This window comes from Rana temporaria, chromosome 2 (genome assembly GCF_905171775.1).
Source record: "Rana temporaria chromosome 2, aRanTem1.1, whole genome shotgun sequence".
In the NCBI taxonomy this organism is placed as follows: domain Eukaryota; kingdom Metazoa; phylum Chordata; class Amphibia; order Anura; family Ranidae; genus Rana; species Rana temporaria.
Genome location: NC_053490.1, coordinates 420,209,710 through 420,222,810, shown reverse-complemented (window position 1 = coordinate 420,222,810; position 13,101 = coordinate 420,209,710). Strand labels below are relative to the sequence as shown.

Here is a 13,101-nt window from a genome sequence, read left to right as displayed (position 1 = left end):
ACCTCAGGCCACTCGTGTAGCCGGAGGCCACGAAACCGGAAGGAAGAACAGGTGAAGATGGAAGCCCGATCAGGGGTGGAGGACTTTGTTTTAAGGCAATTTTCTCATGCTAGTATGCGATGCGGTTTACTACAGCTTTAACCACTTCAGCCCCGGACAATTTTGCTGGTCAACGACCGGGCCACTTTTTGCGACTTTTTGCGATTCAGCATTGCGTCACTTTAACTGACAATTGCGCGATCGTGCGACGTGGCTCCCAAACAAAATTGGCGAGATTTTTTTCCCCACAAATAGAGCTTTCTTTTGGTGGTATTTGATCACCTCTGCGTTTTTATTTTTTTGTGCTATAAACAAAAATAGAGCGTCAATTTTGAAAAAAATTAATATTTTTTACTTTTTGCTGTAATAAATATCCCTCAGAAATATATAAAAAACATTTTTTTTTTCCTCAGTTTAGGCCAAAACTTATTCTTCTACATATTTTTCGTATTTTTTTTTTACAATAAGCGTTTATTGATTGGTTTGCGCAAAAGTTATAGCGTCTACAAAATAGGGGATCATTTTATGGCATTTGTATTAAATAATTAATATTTTTTTTTACTAGTAATGGCGGCGATCAGCGATTTTTATCGGGACTGCGACCTTATGGTGGACACTTGGGACACTTTTGACACATTTTTGGGACCATTGGCATTTTTATAGCGATCAGTGCTATAAAAATGCATCGATTACTGTAAAAATGCCACTGGCAGGGAAGGGGTTAACACTAGGGGGGCGAGGAAGGGGTTAATTATGTTCACACACACACACACACACAGGGGTTAATTATGTTTACACACACAGCTCCCGGTTCTCGCTCTGTAACAAGCGATCGCGGGTACCCAGCGGTGATCGTGCCTGCCGGGCACACGTGATGGCAGCAGGGGTGATCAAGGGGCACGCGCACGCCTCCGGCGGCGCCCCTAATGGCTGAAATGCGAAATGACGTATACCTGCGTATACCTGCAGCCGAGCCGACCTGCGGCTGGTCGGTTAGTGGTTAACAGCGGACCACAATGTATTGTTAAGAAAATCTGATTTGAGAACATTAAAGTGCACAGAAACTGTGGAAGCTGTGCCCAAAAAAAGGTAGGAAGAAGGTAAAGAACTAGACACCAGTGTTACTCGGGGTCACCCTGCAGCTAATATTTGCCCTATCACTGACTTACAATGTCTTGTTCTGTACTGTGCATCTCTACAAAAAGCCATTTTGAAAGAGAACAATGAGCAGCACAGCAGTGGCATCGCTAAATCTTAGCCTAAATCTCTGAAAACTAATGGTCAGAGGCAGCAGCACCTGATATCTCACACTGCAGATTACCAACTATGATGCTGTAGGCACAGGAGTGCCTACACATACTCATATACCAGGTCCAAAGGTTAATTTTTTCAGGGAACCGCTTAGGTTCAAATAACATTTCTAGGTGTTCCTACTAACAAAGGAAATGTTCAAATGTTTTTATATAAGGCTTGTGTGTTGGGTAAGGGTCAAGCCATCTGTCAGATTGTCATTACTTTCTGTGTGCTCATCAAGGTTGGACTGTGCCAGACTCCCACCAAAGGCCCAGAGATCCTCAAATGGACCTCCTTCAAGCATGACCAATCATGTCACTTGGCACCCGTATAGACAGTGCTGATGCCTTTTGTGTCCACATAGGCAGGGGGGCTGAAAGCAAAGTCAGACTGGTTTAGGAGGCCTCCTGCTCACCTCCTCAGGCCTGCACTAATTCCTCCTTTAATGCCTTGTACACACGATCGGTTTTCCCGGCAGTAAAAAGTCCAACGGGAAAACTGAGGGGAAAACCGAGAACCTGCTCGGTAGCTTTTTCCCCCTACACACAGTCGGGTTTCCCGGTAGGAAAACTGCCATGAGAGCTTTGGTTGGGAAACCCCGGCCGTGTGTATGCTCCGATAGGGAAAACTACCGGCTTAAAACCCGCTGGGAATCCCAGTGGGAAAAAAGAGAACATGAGAACAGAGGCCCAGATTCAAGTAGCAATTGCGCCTGTGTAACCATAGGTTACACAGCGCAATTGCTTACTTGCTCCGGCGTTACGAATGCTCCTGATTCAGGAATATCGTAACGCCGACTGCAGCCTAAAATCTGCGTGGCATAAGGCTCTTATGCCACGCATATCTTAGGCTGCATTCTTGCGATGGCCGCTAGGGGGCGCTCCCATTGTGCTCAGTGTATAGTATGCAAATTGCATACTAACATCGATTCACAATGTTGCGCGAGCCCTGCGTACGCAAGTTACGTCGTTTCCGTACGGCGTGTTTAGCGTAAGGCTGCCCCTTCTAATAGTAGGGGCAGCCAATGCTAAAGTATACCCGTCGTTCCCGCGTCGCGAAATTTGAATTTCACGTCGTTTGCGTAAGTGATTCGTGAATGGCGCTGGACGCCATTCACGTTCACTTGGAAGCAAATGACGTCCTTGCGACGTCATTTGCCGCAATGCACGTCGGGAAAGTTCCCGACGGAGCATGCGCTCTACGCCCGCCGCGGGAGCGCGCCTAATTTAAATGATTCCCGCCCCCTACGGGATCATTTACATTAGGCGCCCTTACACAGGGCAAGTTTACACAGCGCACACGCAATTTACGGAGCTACTGCTCCGTGAATCGCGGGTAGCGCAGGAAATTTGCGGGGGCGCAGGGCAAAAACGCTGCCCTGCGCCTCCGTAAAAAAGGGGCAAATCTACCTGAATCTGGGCCAGAGATGGAGCATACACACGGCCAGTTTTCCTGGCCAAAAGCTGTCATGGCAGTTTTCCTGACATAGGATGCATTAAAGTGAAAAAACACAAAGGTTTACAACCCCTTTAAGCCCAAAAAAATCTGAATTGTAATATGTGTGGATTTTTTTTTTTTTTAAATGATCCGTTTAAAAATTCAGAACGCCACAACACTTCCGTTTTCTGCATGCTAAAGTAATGCTCTGTCATTTCAACAAAATTGTGAGTACCCATTTGTCTTTTACCAATAAAAGCTGAATTTTTAAACGGTACTACACTATCTTGGGACATCTTCCTTCTTCTTTTTTCCTGTATATGGGATAAACACTGAGAGCACCACCAGGACCACAACAGGACGTGCCTTTGCCAGAGTGCTGCACAGTGGCATACACTGTGAATGCTGCAAACCCCAAGAGGGGGCACAAATCTGGTGAGTGCGGTCCATCTAGGAGCACAGATTGGAGTGGATCACTGTGTGAAGCATAGAACTAGACGTTCACAACAGCATGAAGCACTTTTTCTAATTTTTTTTTTTTATTATTTAATTTATTTATAATTATTGGCACTTAATTAATTTTTTCTTTGTCATTTCTCACACCTTTGGAGTGGATATCACTAGCCTTTGTAGCACAAGGATTTTATTAACCACTTACCCCCCGGACCATATTGCTGCCCAAAGACCAGAGTACTTTTTGTGATTCGGAACTGCGCCGCTTTAACTGACAATTGCGCGGTCGTGCGACGTGGCTCCCAAACAAAATTGGCGTCCTTTTTTCCCCACAAATAGAGCTTTCTTTTTGTAGTATTTGATCACCTCTGCGGTTTTTATTTTTTGCGCTATAAACAAAAATAGAGCGACAATTTTGAAAAAAAATGAATATTTTTTACATTTTGCTGTAATAAATATCCCCCAAAAATATATAAAAAAACATTTTTTTTCCTCAGTTTAGGCCGATACGTATTCTTCTACCTATTTTTCGTAAAAAAAATTACAATAAGCGTTTATTGATTGGTTTGCGCAAAAGTTATAGCGTCTACAAAATAGGGGATAGTTTTATAGCATTTTTATTAATAATTTTTTTTTACTAGTAATGGCGGCGATCAGCGATTTTTATCGGTACTGCGACCTTATGGCGGACACTTCGGACACTTTTGACACATTTTTGGGACCATTGCCATTTTTATAGCGATCAGTGCTATAAAAATACATTGATTACTGTAAAAATGCCACTGGCAGGGAAGGGGTTAACACTAGGGGGCGAGGAAGGGGTTAATTATGTTCCCTAGGTGTGTTCTCACTGAAGGGGGAGTGACTAGGACTAGGGGAAATGACAGATCGCTGTTCATACATTCTATGAACAGACGGACAGTCATTTCTCCCCCGGACAGGACTGGGAGCTGTGTGTTTACACACACAGCTCGCGGTTCTTGCTCTGTAACGAGCGATCGCGGGTGCCTGGCGGTGATTGCGCCTGCCGGGCACACGCGTCGGCAGCAGGGGTGAGCAGGGGGGCGCGTGTGCATGCCTCCGGCGGCGCGCACGTGCCCCTAATGGCTGAAATGCGAAATGATGTATACCTACGTGATTTCGTGCAGCCGAGCCGACCTGCCGCCGTTTAACTGTGGCGGCTGGTCGGCTAGTGGTTAACTGTGTGTTGCTCCCTCCACAGCCCCCCTAAAGCCCCATACACACGGTGGGACTTCAAAATGAGCAAGTTTTCAAAAAAAATACTACCATGTGTACGCTCCATCAGACAAATTTTTTTGGTTTTCATTGGACAAAAGTTTGCTCTGCAAACAGACAAACTTTTCGGCAACAAAAGTCCTACGGTGCAAAGTCCTATCGTGTGTACAGAAATCCATCGGACTTTTGTCCGAAGTACAAATACGGATGCCCAGAACCAATGTTAAAATCAACCAACAATAGCAGAAGTTGACCAAAGGGTGGCGATAAAGAGCAGAAAACCACATGATGTTGGGAAAGTTTTGGGAAAGTTTGCAGAAAAGTCCTGCCATGTGTATGCTATGGGCGTGAAAGTGAAAAATGAATCCGCGCAATAGGACCAAATATTGCCTGTGAGTGAGTATAAAGTTTTTACGCCCTTAATTAATTTAGGCAGCTGCCCCTACCTGATTTATTTCACCTAGGTGATATAATGATTTGAGAGAGGATGGAAGTACGAATGGCGCTAGCCTTTAAAGTGCAGTGCTGATGTGGTAAATAGTGTTACAGGCGCCTGTACTAAATAGTGAAAAACGCAGTGACATACAATCAAATACAGTACTTTCCGTACTAGGATTTCAAAATTAGGTTTTATTAAAATGCACCAATTTACCTGAATTTGATTATATGTCACTGCGTTTTTCACTATTAAGTACAGGCACCTGTTACACTATGCTATGGGTATGCCCGGCCAACTCCCTTCAGACAAAAATCCACAGAAAAGTCCAACCGTGTGTACGAGGCTTAACACTCACCAGAGCCCCCTCTTGATCCATCAATTTTCATGGGGACTTCGGCTGTCCTGGGCTTCTCTCTCCTTAGTGGATGGGAATCACCGTCAGTGAGCCAATGAGAAGAGAGCAGGGGACGGGGCTGAGTCAGCACTGCATGTGTCTTACGGGCGCATAGAGTGGGGCTCGGGAGCGAGCATGCACCAGTGATTCCATAGCAAGCGACTTGCTATTGGGGGCATTGGTCAAGGGGGGAGGAGCCAGGAGCGCCGGAGGGGAACTTGAGCAGAAGAGGATCAGGGCCGCTCTTTGCAAAACCATTACACAGAGCAGGTAAATATGACATGTTTATTATTTTTATTAAAGTGGAGGATCACCCTAAAACAATTATCTAACATTACATCCAGCATACTAACAACATGTATGCGCCCGCCGTGTAAAGATGACTGTGCAGGTGCCATATAGAGCCGTCTCGCAGGTCGGCTATTTACGGAAAACTGGTGACGTGCCTTGTGCGCCATGGGAAGTTTTTCACCAGATGTCAATCATCTAACCCAGGGACAGGAACGCCCAGTCCCGCGGGAATCAGAACCCGGAAGCCGGGGGGAAAATAACAATATAACGGTATGTACGGCGAAAAAAAAAAAATACCTGCATACTGTACATGTCGTTAGTATGCTGGATGTAATGTTAGATAATTGTTTTAGGGTGAACCTCCACTTTAAAAAAAATAACACAAAACTATAATATTACTTTGCCACTTGCCTACAGGGCATTTTTACCTCCTTCCTGCCCGGGCCAATTTGTAAGGGGAGTGTAGATACCTGTCATGTATCCTTTCCCTCAACTTTAGTACAACCAACCTGCTCATAGACGGATGAAAATTCACCCGGTTCCTGCTGAACTGGCATCATTTGTATCCACCTTTGGCCGGCCTAAGAGACGTCTGTAGATAAAAACAATGGCCCAGATTCACAAAGCACTTGCGCCGACGTATCTCAAGATACGCCGTCGTAAGTACAAATGTGCGCCGTCGTATCTATGCGCCGACCCACAAACTAAGATACGCCTAAAAATAGGCTTCATCCGACCAACGTAACTTGCCTACGCCGGCGTATTGTGGGCGCATATTTACGCTGGACGCATTTGGCGCTCCCATTGATTTTCTATTCAAATATGCAAATAAGGGAGATGCGCCGATTCACGATCGTACGTCCGCCCGACGCAGGCTACGACTGGTGCGCGTAAGTTGTACGTCCGGCATAAAGTTAAGCCCCATAAAGCAGGTGTAACTCAGCAGCAGACATGGAAAGGTCTGCACCAGGGAACTCAAGCCCGCGTATTTTACGTAGTTCACGTTGTACGTGAATATGACTAGGCGTAGGTTACGTTCACGCCGTAGGCAGTGATCCGGCGTATCTTAGGCAGTTGTTCCGATGTGATTATGAGCATGCGCACTGGGATGCGTCCACGGGACGGCGCATGCGCCGTTCGTTATTCGTATCTGTCTGGCGCTCGGCCCATCATTTGCATGGGGTCACGCCTCATTTGCATGGCTCACGCCCACTTCCACTTACGCCAACTTACGCCTTGGAAACCCAGCGCAGTTTTGGGAGCAAGTGCTTTGTGAATTCTGTGCTTGTCTCTCTACGCTGCGTCGATGTCTGTGAATCCGGGCCAAACTGTGCAACTTAAACCAAACTTGAATAATGCCCTGGCTACCTCATGAAGCCTGACCAGAAAACTCCCAGGACATTGCTAAGAGACAGATAGCTGTTAAGCCGGCCTATGATGAGGCGATTTTCTATCCCGCAACAATGTGTTGCAGGAAAGAAAACTGCTTGATTCCCCCATCAACAGTCATTGTTGATGGGGGAATCCCTCTGGCAGAGTCGCTGTGTTCTCCCAGCGGGAGGAGACGGGGGAAGGAGTCCCCGCCGGGAGACTAGCAATAATCGCTAGCAATAATCGCATGTAAAATCTGACAGGCTGGTTGTACCAAAGTTGATCAACCTGGGTACATTCAGCCTGCCCATACATGGTTCGAATCTTGGCCGGTTCCTGCTGAACCACCCGAGATTCTAACCATCTATGGCTAGATTTGCTGTTCACCTCCACCATCACAGGAGCGAGCCTGATTCATACCCCCTCATGTGCCCTCTCCCCTGATGCAGTAGCTCAGAGCTCAGTGTTTCAGAGCTCGCTCCTGTGATGATGAAGGCGAACAGTAACAACTGGAGTCTCTTAGCAACGTCCTAAGGCCCCTTTCACACTGGGGCGTTTTTCGAGCGTTATTACAGCGTTATTTGAGCGTTTTTCGAACGTTATTACAGCGTTATTCGAGCGAAGCCTCATCTGCAATCCCAATGTGCTGGTAGAGCACCGCTAAGACCCTAACGTTTTAGGGCGTTTTTGCAGTGCCTCAGTGTGAAAGGGTAAGGCGTTTTTACAGCGCTTTCAATTCATTTCAATGGAGAGGGGCGTTTTTGGAGTGTTTTTTTCAGCGCCCAAAAGCTGCTCTAAAGATGCTGCTTGCAGGTCTCAGTGTGAAAGGGTCCATTGAGATGCATGGAGAGCGTTTTATGAGCGTTTTAATAGCGATATTTTTAACGCTAAAACGCTGTAAAAACGCTTCTGTGTGAAAGGGGTCTAAAAGTGGTTGTAAACACTCAGGTAGAACTTTCACCTACAGGTAAGCCTAGATTAAGGCCCCTTTCAGACTGGGGCGGGAGCCGCGGTGGCGGTATAACGCCGCTAAAAATTGCGGCGCTATACCGCCGGGATTTCAGCGGGAATCAGACGCTAGCGGTGCGGTATTAACCCCCGCTAGCGGCCGATAAAGGGTTAATACCACCCGCAATGCGCCTCTATAGAGGCGCATTGTGGGCGGTATTGCCGCGGTTTCCCATTGTTTTCAATGGGAAGGAGCGGTGAAGGAGCCGTATACATGCCGCACCTCTCACCGCTCCAAAGATGCTGCTGACAGGAGATTTTTTCGTCTCCCGCCAGCGCATCGCCTCAGTGTGAAAGCCCTCAGGCTTTCACATTGAGTCTGCAGTGAAGGAGTTTTTCAGGCGGGATAGCAGCGCTATTTTTAGCGCTGTACCGCCTGAAAAAACTCCTCAATGTGAAAGGGGCCTAAGGCTTACCTGTAGGTGTTTGCAATATCTCCATAACCTACACGGTTTAGGTGATATTTGCAGAAAAGATTGTACTGATTGTCTACAGCGCATGCGCAGGCACACTGAGCGTGCCGTTTTATGAATGGGGTCATGCTGTAAGTGACGGCTCCCGCGTGTCACGCGACTCCGGCCAGTCACAGAGCCGGAGTTCGCGGACCCCCGAAGAAGAGGGGTGAAGAATAGCCACTCGCTACTAGCGAGGAAGACCGGGACATCGCGGGCTTCTCCTGCAGGTAAGTGTCACATAATGGGCTACTATGCATAGTAGCCCATTATGTTTTACCTTGCAGGGAAACAAAGAGGAAGTAATCCCATCAGGGTTTACTTCCTCTTTAAGCTAGTGCATTGTTGGTTCACTAAACTTTTCCTTCGATTTCCCTTTTAAATGTTTTTTTTCTTTGTTTTCTTTGTCTGAATTTCTCACTTCCTGTTCCTCCTCAGTAAGCTGTTCTGGCTGACTAACCCCCATGGGTGATGGGGGCAAGCTTACTGAGGAGAAACCGGAAGTGAGAAATTCAGACAAAGAAAAAAAAAACATTTAAAAGGGAAATCGAAGGAAAAGGTAAGTGAACCAACAATGCACTAGCCTAATGCCGGGTACAGACGAGAGGATTTATCCGCGGAAACGGTCCTCCGGACCGTATCCGCGGATAAATCCTCTGGCGGATTTTGATCTCCTGGTTGTACTAACCAGGAGATCAAAATCCCCGCGGAATTTCGTCCGCGGTGACGCGTCGCGCCGTCGCCGCGATGATGACGTGGCGACGTGCGCGATGCTGTCATATAAGGATATCCACGCATGCGTCGAATCATTACGACGCATGCGAGGTAGGGAATCGGGCGGATCGATCCGGTGAGTCTGTACAGACCACCGGATCGATCCGCTGAAGCCGATTCCAGCGGATAGGTTTCTTAGCATGCTAAGAAATTTTTATCCGCTGGAAATCGGTCGGCCCGAAAAAAATCCGCGGAAAAATATCCGCTGGGTTGTACACACCAGCGGATCTATCCGCTGGAACTGATCCGCAGATCAATTCCAGCGGATAGATCCTCTCGTGTGTACGGGCCCTAAGGGAACCTATTTAGAAAATAAAAAACCTTTACAACCTCTTTAGGGCTCTTTCACACGGAGCGGATCCGTATTGATCCGCTCCGCTAGCCCGTTTGGCTCAGCGGGGATTCCTCCGTTAATCCCCGCTGAGCTGTCGGCGGACAGCGCGGTCCCCGCACACAGTGCAGAGACCGCCCTGTCTCTCCTCCGCTCTCCCCTATGGGGAATCGGATGAATACGGACCGTGTGTCCGTATTCATCCGATCCGTTCTGCCGGACGGAAGAAAAATAGGGTTTTCTTCCGTGAGTGAGTGAGAAACTTATATAGCGCAACAAATGCGAACTTAATCGCCTCAAGCGGATTTTTGCGAACGCGGATGGTTGCGGATGTTAGCGGATGCATCATCCGCTAATGTCTGCAATCCCATAGGGATACATTACAAGTCCGTAAACAGACTTGTAATAAACGGACCGTTTGTCCGTATGTGTGAAAGGGCCCTTAAAGTGTAAGGGCCCTTTCACACTGGGGCATTTTTCAAGCGCTTTAGCGTTAAAAAAAGCGCCTGTAAAACGCCTGAAAGAAGCTGCATCTGCAATCCCAATGTGAAAGCTTGAGTGCTTTCACACTAAAGCGCCTGAAAAACACCCCAGTGTGAAAGTGGTCTTAGCGTTAAAAAAAAGCGCCTGAAAGAAGCTGCATCTGCAATCCCAATGTGAAAGCCTGAGTGCTTTCACACTGAGGCGCTGAGCTGGCAGGGCGTCAAAAAAAGTCCTGCATGCAGCTTCTTTGCAGCGCTTTAGGAGCGGTTAATACACCGCTCCTAAAGCCCTCTTCCCATTGAGGAAGCTTTTTTTAACGCCAAAGCGCCTGAAAAGCGCCTCAGTGTGAAAGGGGTCTTAGCAGCGCTTTACCAGCGTTTTTCAGGCGCTGGCAGTGTGAAAGGCCTCTGAAAGCACTTGGGCTTTCACATTGGAAATGCAGATGAGGCTTCTTTCAGGCGCTTTACAGGCTTTTTTTAAACGCCAAAGCGCCTAAAAAACGCCCGAAAAACGCCCCAGTGTAAAAGGGGTCTAAGTAAACCCACCTATCATTTTCAGCCAAGGAAGCTGCCATCTTGGCCTATGTTTAACCTTCAACTGCCATGGTGCTGCACATGTGATCAGTTATGACACCAGCCATTGGATGGTTTGACAGTTTGGTTGAGAGCACAACCAATGTCACAGTTAGAAATCCCGAAATGCCGGAAATGTAACTGCTTTTTAAAACTGTTAAATCGATGGGTTTACTTCCGCTTTAAGCTCACCACGCACGTTAAAATCTTGATTGTATGATCTCCTACCAACAACTATGTAGCGCAAGAGCCTGCCTGATTGGCTGCAGAATTATTGGATAGATTAGGTAGGCCCTTGATTGTACAGAGATTGTATTGTGTATGATGACCCCTGGTGTAAACAAGAACAAGCGTCACGGGTTACAATAAAAGACACAGATGTGGGGAACACGGGATGAATTGTCCCTTTGTTATGACCTTTGATAGAGGAATTTGGAGAGCGCAGTGAACTAGTTTGCTGGTCCTCTGACGTGCAGCATCCAATGTACAGAGGAGGATGGATGAGAATCAATCTCAGGAATCCTGCCTCAGCACCGCCACAGACATAGTGCTTTGTAATGCAACTTTCCTCACTGCAGATCCTGTACCAGACACCCAGCCCAGATGGATTAGTCTGCAGCTAAGTTGTTTACAACCGGGCCATAGCTCCTGAAATCCCTTCCCTTCACTCCCGAGCACATGGAACATACGTGTGTACTTACCAGGCGAGGCTGAGGACAAGTATGCTCCAGTTCTTCCATGCTTCCTAAGGGAAGATCACCACAACGGGAATATGGGATACCTGTTTCTGACTCAGCATCAAGGCTGAGAACTGGCATGGCCAGATGAGGCTCGCCGTAGCTCTTCGGAGCGATGGAGAACTCCTCTTGGGGATTCTAGGCTGTGGAGATTTTTCCCAGCTTCATGGCCTTTTTCCCCTAAGAGACAGAAGGGGTTTGTTTTTAAATCTTATAAGTAGAAGCCGTGATGCACAAGGCCTCGGTTTATCACTATAACAACCAGGCAGCAGTAAAGCACACGGCACAGAATGCACTGGCCTCATTTGCATGGTGCCTTGTGGTTGGATCGTGTCATCCTAGTCCAGCTTTAAGTAAATGATGATGCATCCTGCCAATAGCACTGAGAGTTTGCTGGCCTTGAGATTTTATTCCGGGAAGACATGCCTTGTTTATCATTTATTATTAAAGCGACAATTAGAAAAAAAAAAAAAAAAAAAAAGGATTTTAAGGCTTTATACAACATTTTTCATCCAGCTTTTTTTGAGCTTCTGAAAAAATGCTCATGAAGCCTTACTGCAAAAATGCTAATAAAGCGCTAACGCTACTATAAAAAGCGATTACCAGCATTTTTTCTCCAGTGTTTTTTTTTTCTTAAAAAAAAATGCTGGTAATCGCTTTTTATAGTAGCGTTAGCGCTTTATTGTCATTTTTGCAGTAAGGCTTCATGAGCATTTTTTCAGAAGCTCAAAAAAAAAGCTGGATGAAAAATGTTGGATAATAGCAATGATTAAGCACTTTGTGTGAAACGCATCTGCTGAACAGTGTGGATCCCTCATCTGTCATCATGTTTTTTTAAACCTTTTTTTTTTTTCACATTTTTCTTCATCTCTGTATGTGACGCTTTTTTTCTCTTTGTTGCAATAGCAATTTTTGTGCCCGCTTATAGTAGCATTTTAAGAGCATTAGCATCCTATTTGCGTTTTTGCAGTACATAAAGGGCTCATGCACACAGGACGTTTTAAAAAAAAGGCCAGCACTAAAGCAGTCGCGTTTAGCTGCGTTTTTAAATTAGCGTGATTGCGTATTTTACCGCATTTTTCGGCTTTAGTGTTTTTTCATTAACCACTTCAGCCCCGTAAGAATTTACCCCCTTCCTTACCAGAGCACTTTTTGCTATTCGGCACTCGCTTTAATTGGCAATTGCGCGGTCGTGCGACGTGGCTCCCAAACAAAATTGGCGTCCTTTTTTCCCTTTTTTTTTGGTATTTGATCACCTCTGCGGTTTTTATTTTTTGCGCTATGAACAAAAATAGAACGACAATTTTGAAAAAAATGCGATATTTTTTACTTTTTGCTATAATACATATCCCCCAAAAATATATAAAACAATTCTTATTCTTCTACCTATTTTTGTTAAAAAAAAATCGCAATAAGCGTTTATCGATTGGTTTGCGCAGAATTTATAGCGTTTACAAAATAGGGGATAGTTTTTTTGCATTTTTATTAATTTTTTTTTTTTACTACCAATAGCGGCGATCAGCGATTTTTTTCATGACTGCGACATTATGGCGGACACATCGGACAATTTTGACACATTTTTGGAACCATTGTCATTTTCACAGCAAAAAATGCATTGTTTACTGTGAAAATGACAATTGCAGTTTGGGAGTTAACCACTAGGGGGCGCTGAAGGGGTTAAGTGTGACCTCGTATGTGTTTCTAACTGTAGGGGGGCGGGGCTGGACGTGTGACGTCATTGATCGCCTTTCCCTATATCAGGGAACAGACGATCAATGACAGCGCCACAGT

At 46.1% G+C, this 13,101-nt stretch overlaps 1 protein-coding gene across 2 annotated transcripts in view; it reads right to left on the bottom strand.

Moving 5' to 3' along the window:
- The window catches only part of PCYT1B (phosphate cytidylyltransferase 1B, choline), a 107,788-nt gene extending 96,162 nt beyond the window's left edge, over positions 1 to 11,626 (bottom strand). For both annotated transcript variants that reach the window (XM_040338206.1, XM_040338207.1), the window contains exon 1: positions 11,275 to 11,626. In XM_040338206.1, the coding sequence (XP_040194140.1) occupies positions 11,275 to 11,391 (117 nt within the window). In that variant the 5' untranslated portion in view covers positions 11,392 to 11,626. The remainder of the gene's footprint in view (positions 1 to 11,274) is intronic.
- Between the last annotated feature and the right edge of the window lie 1,475 nt (positions 11,627 to 13,101).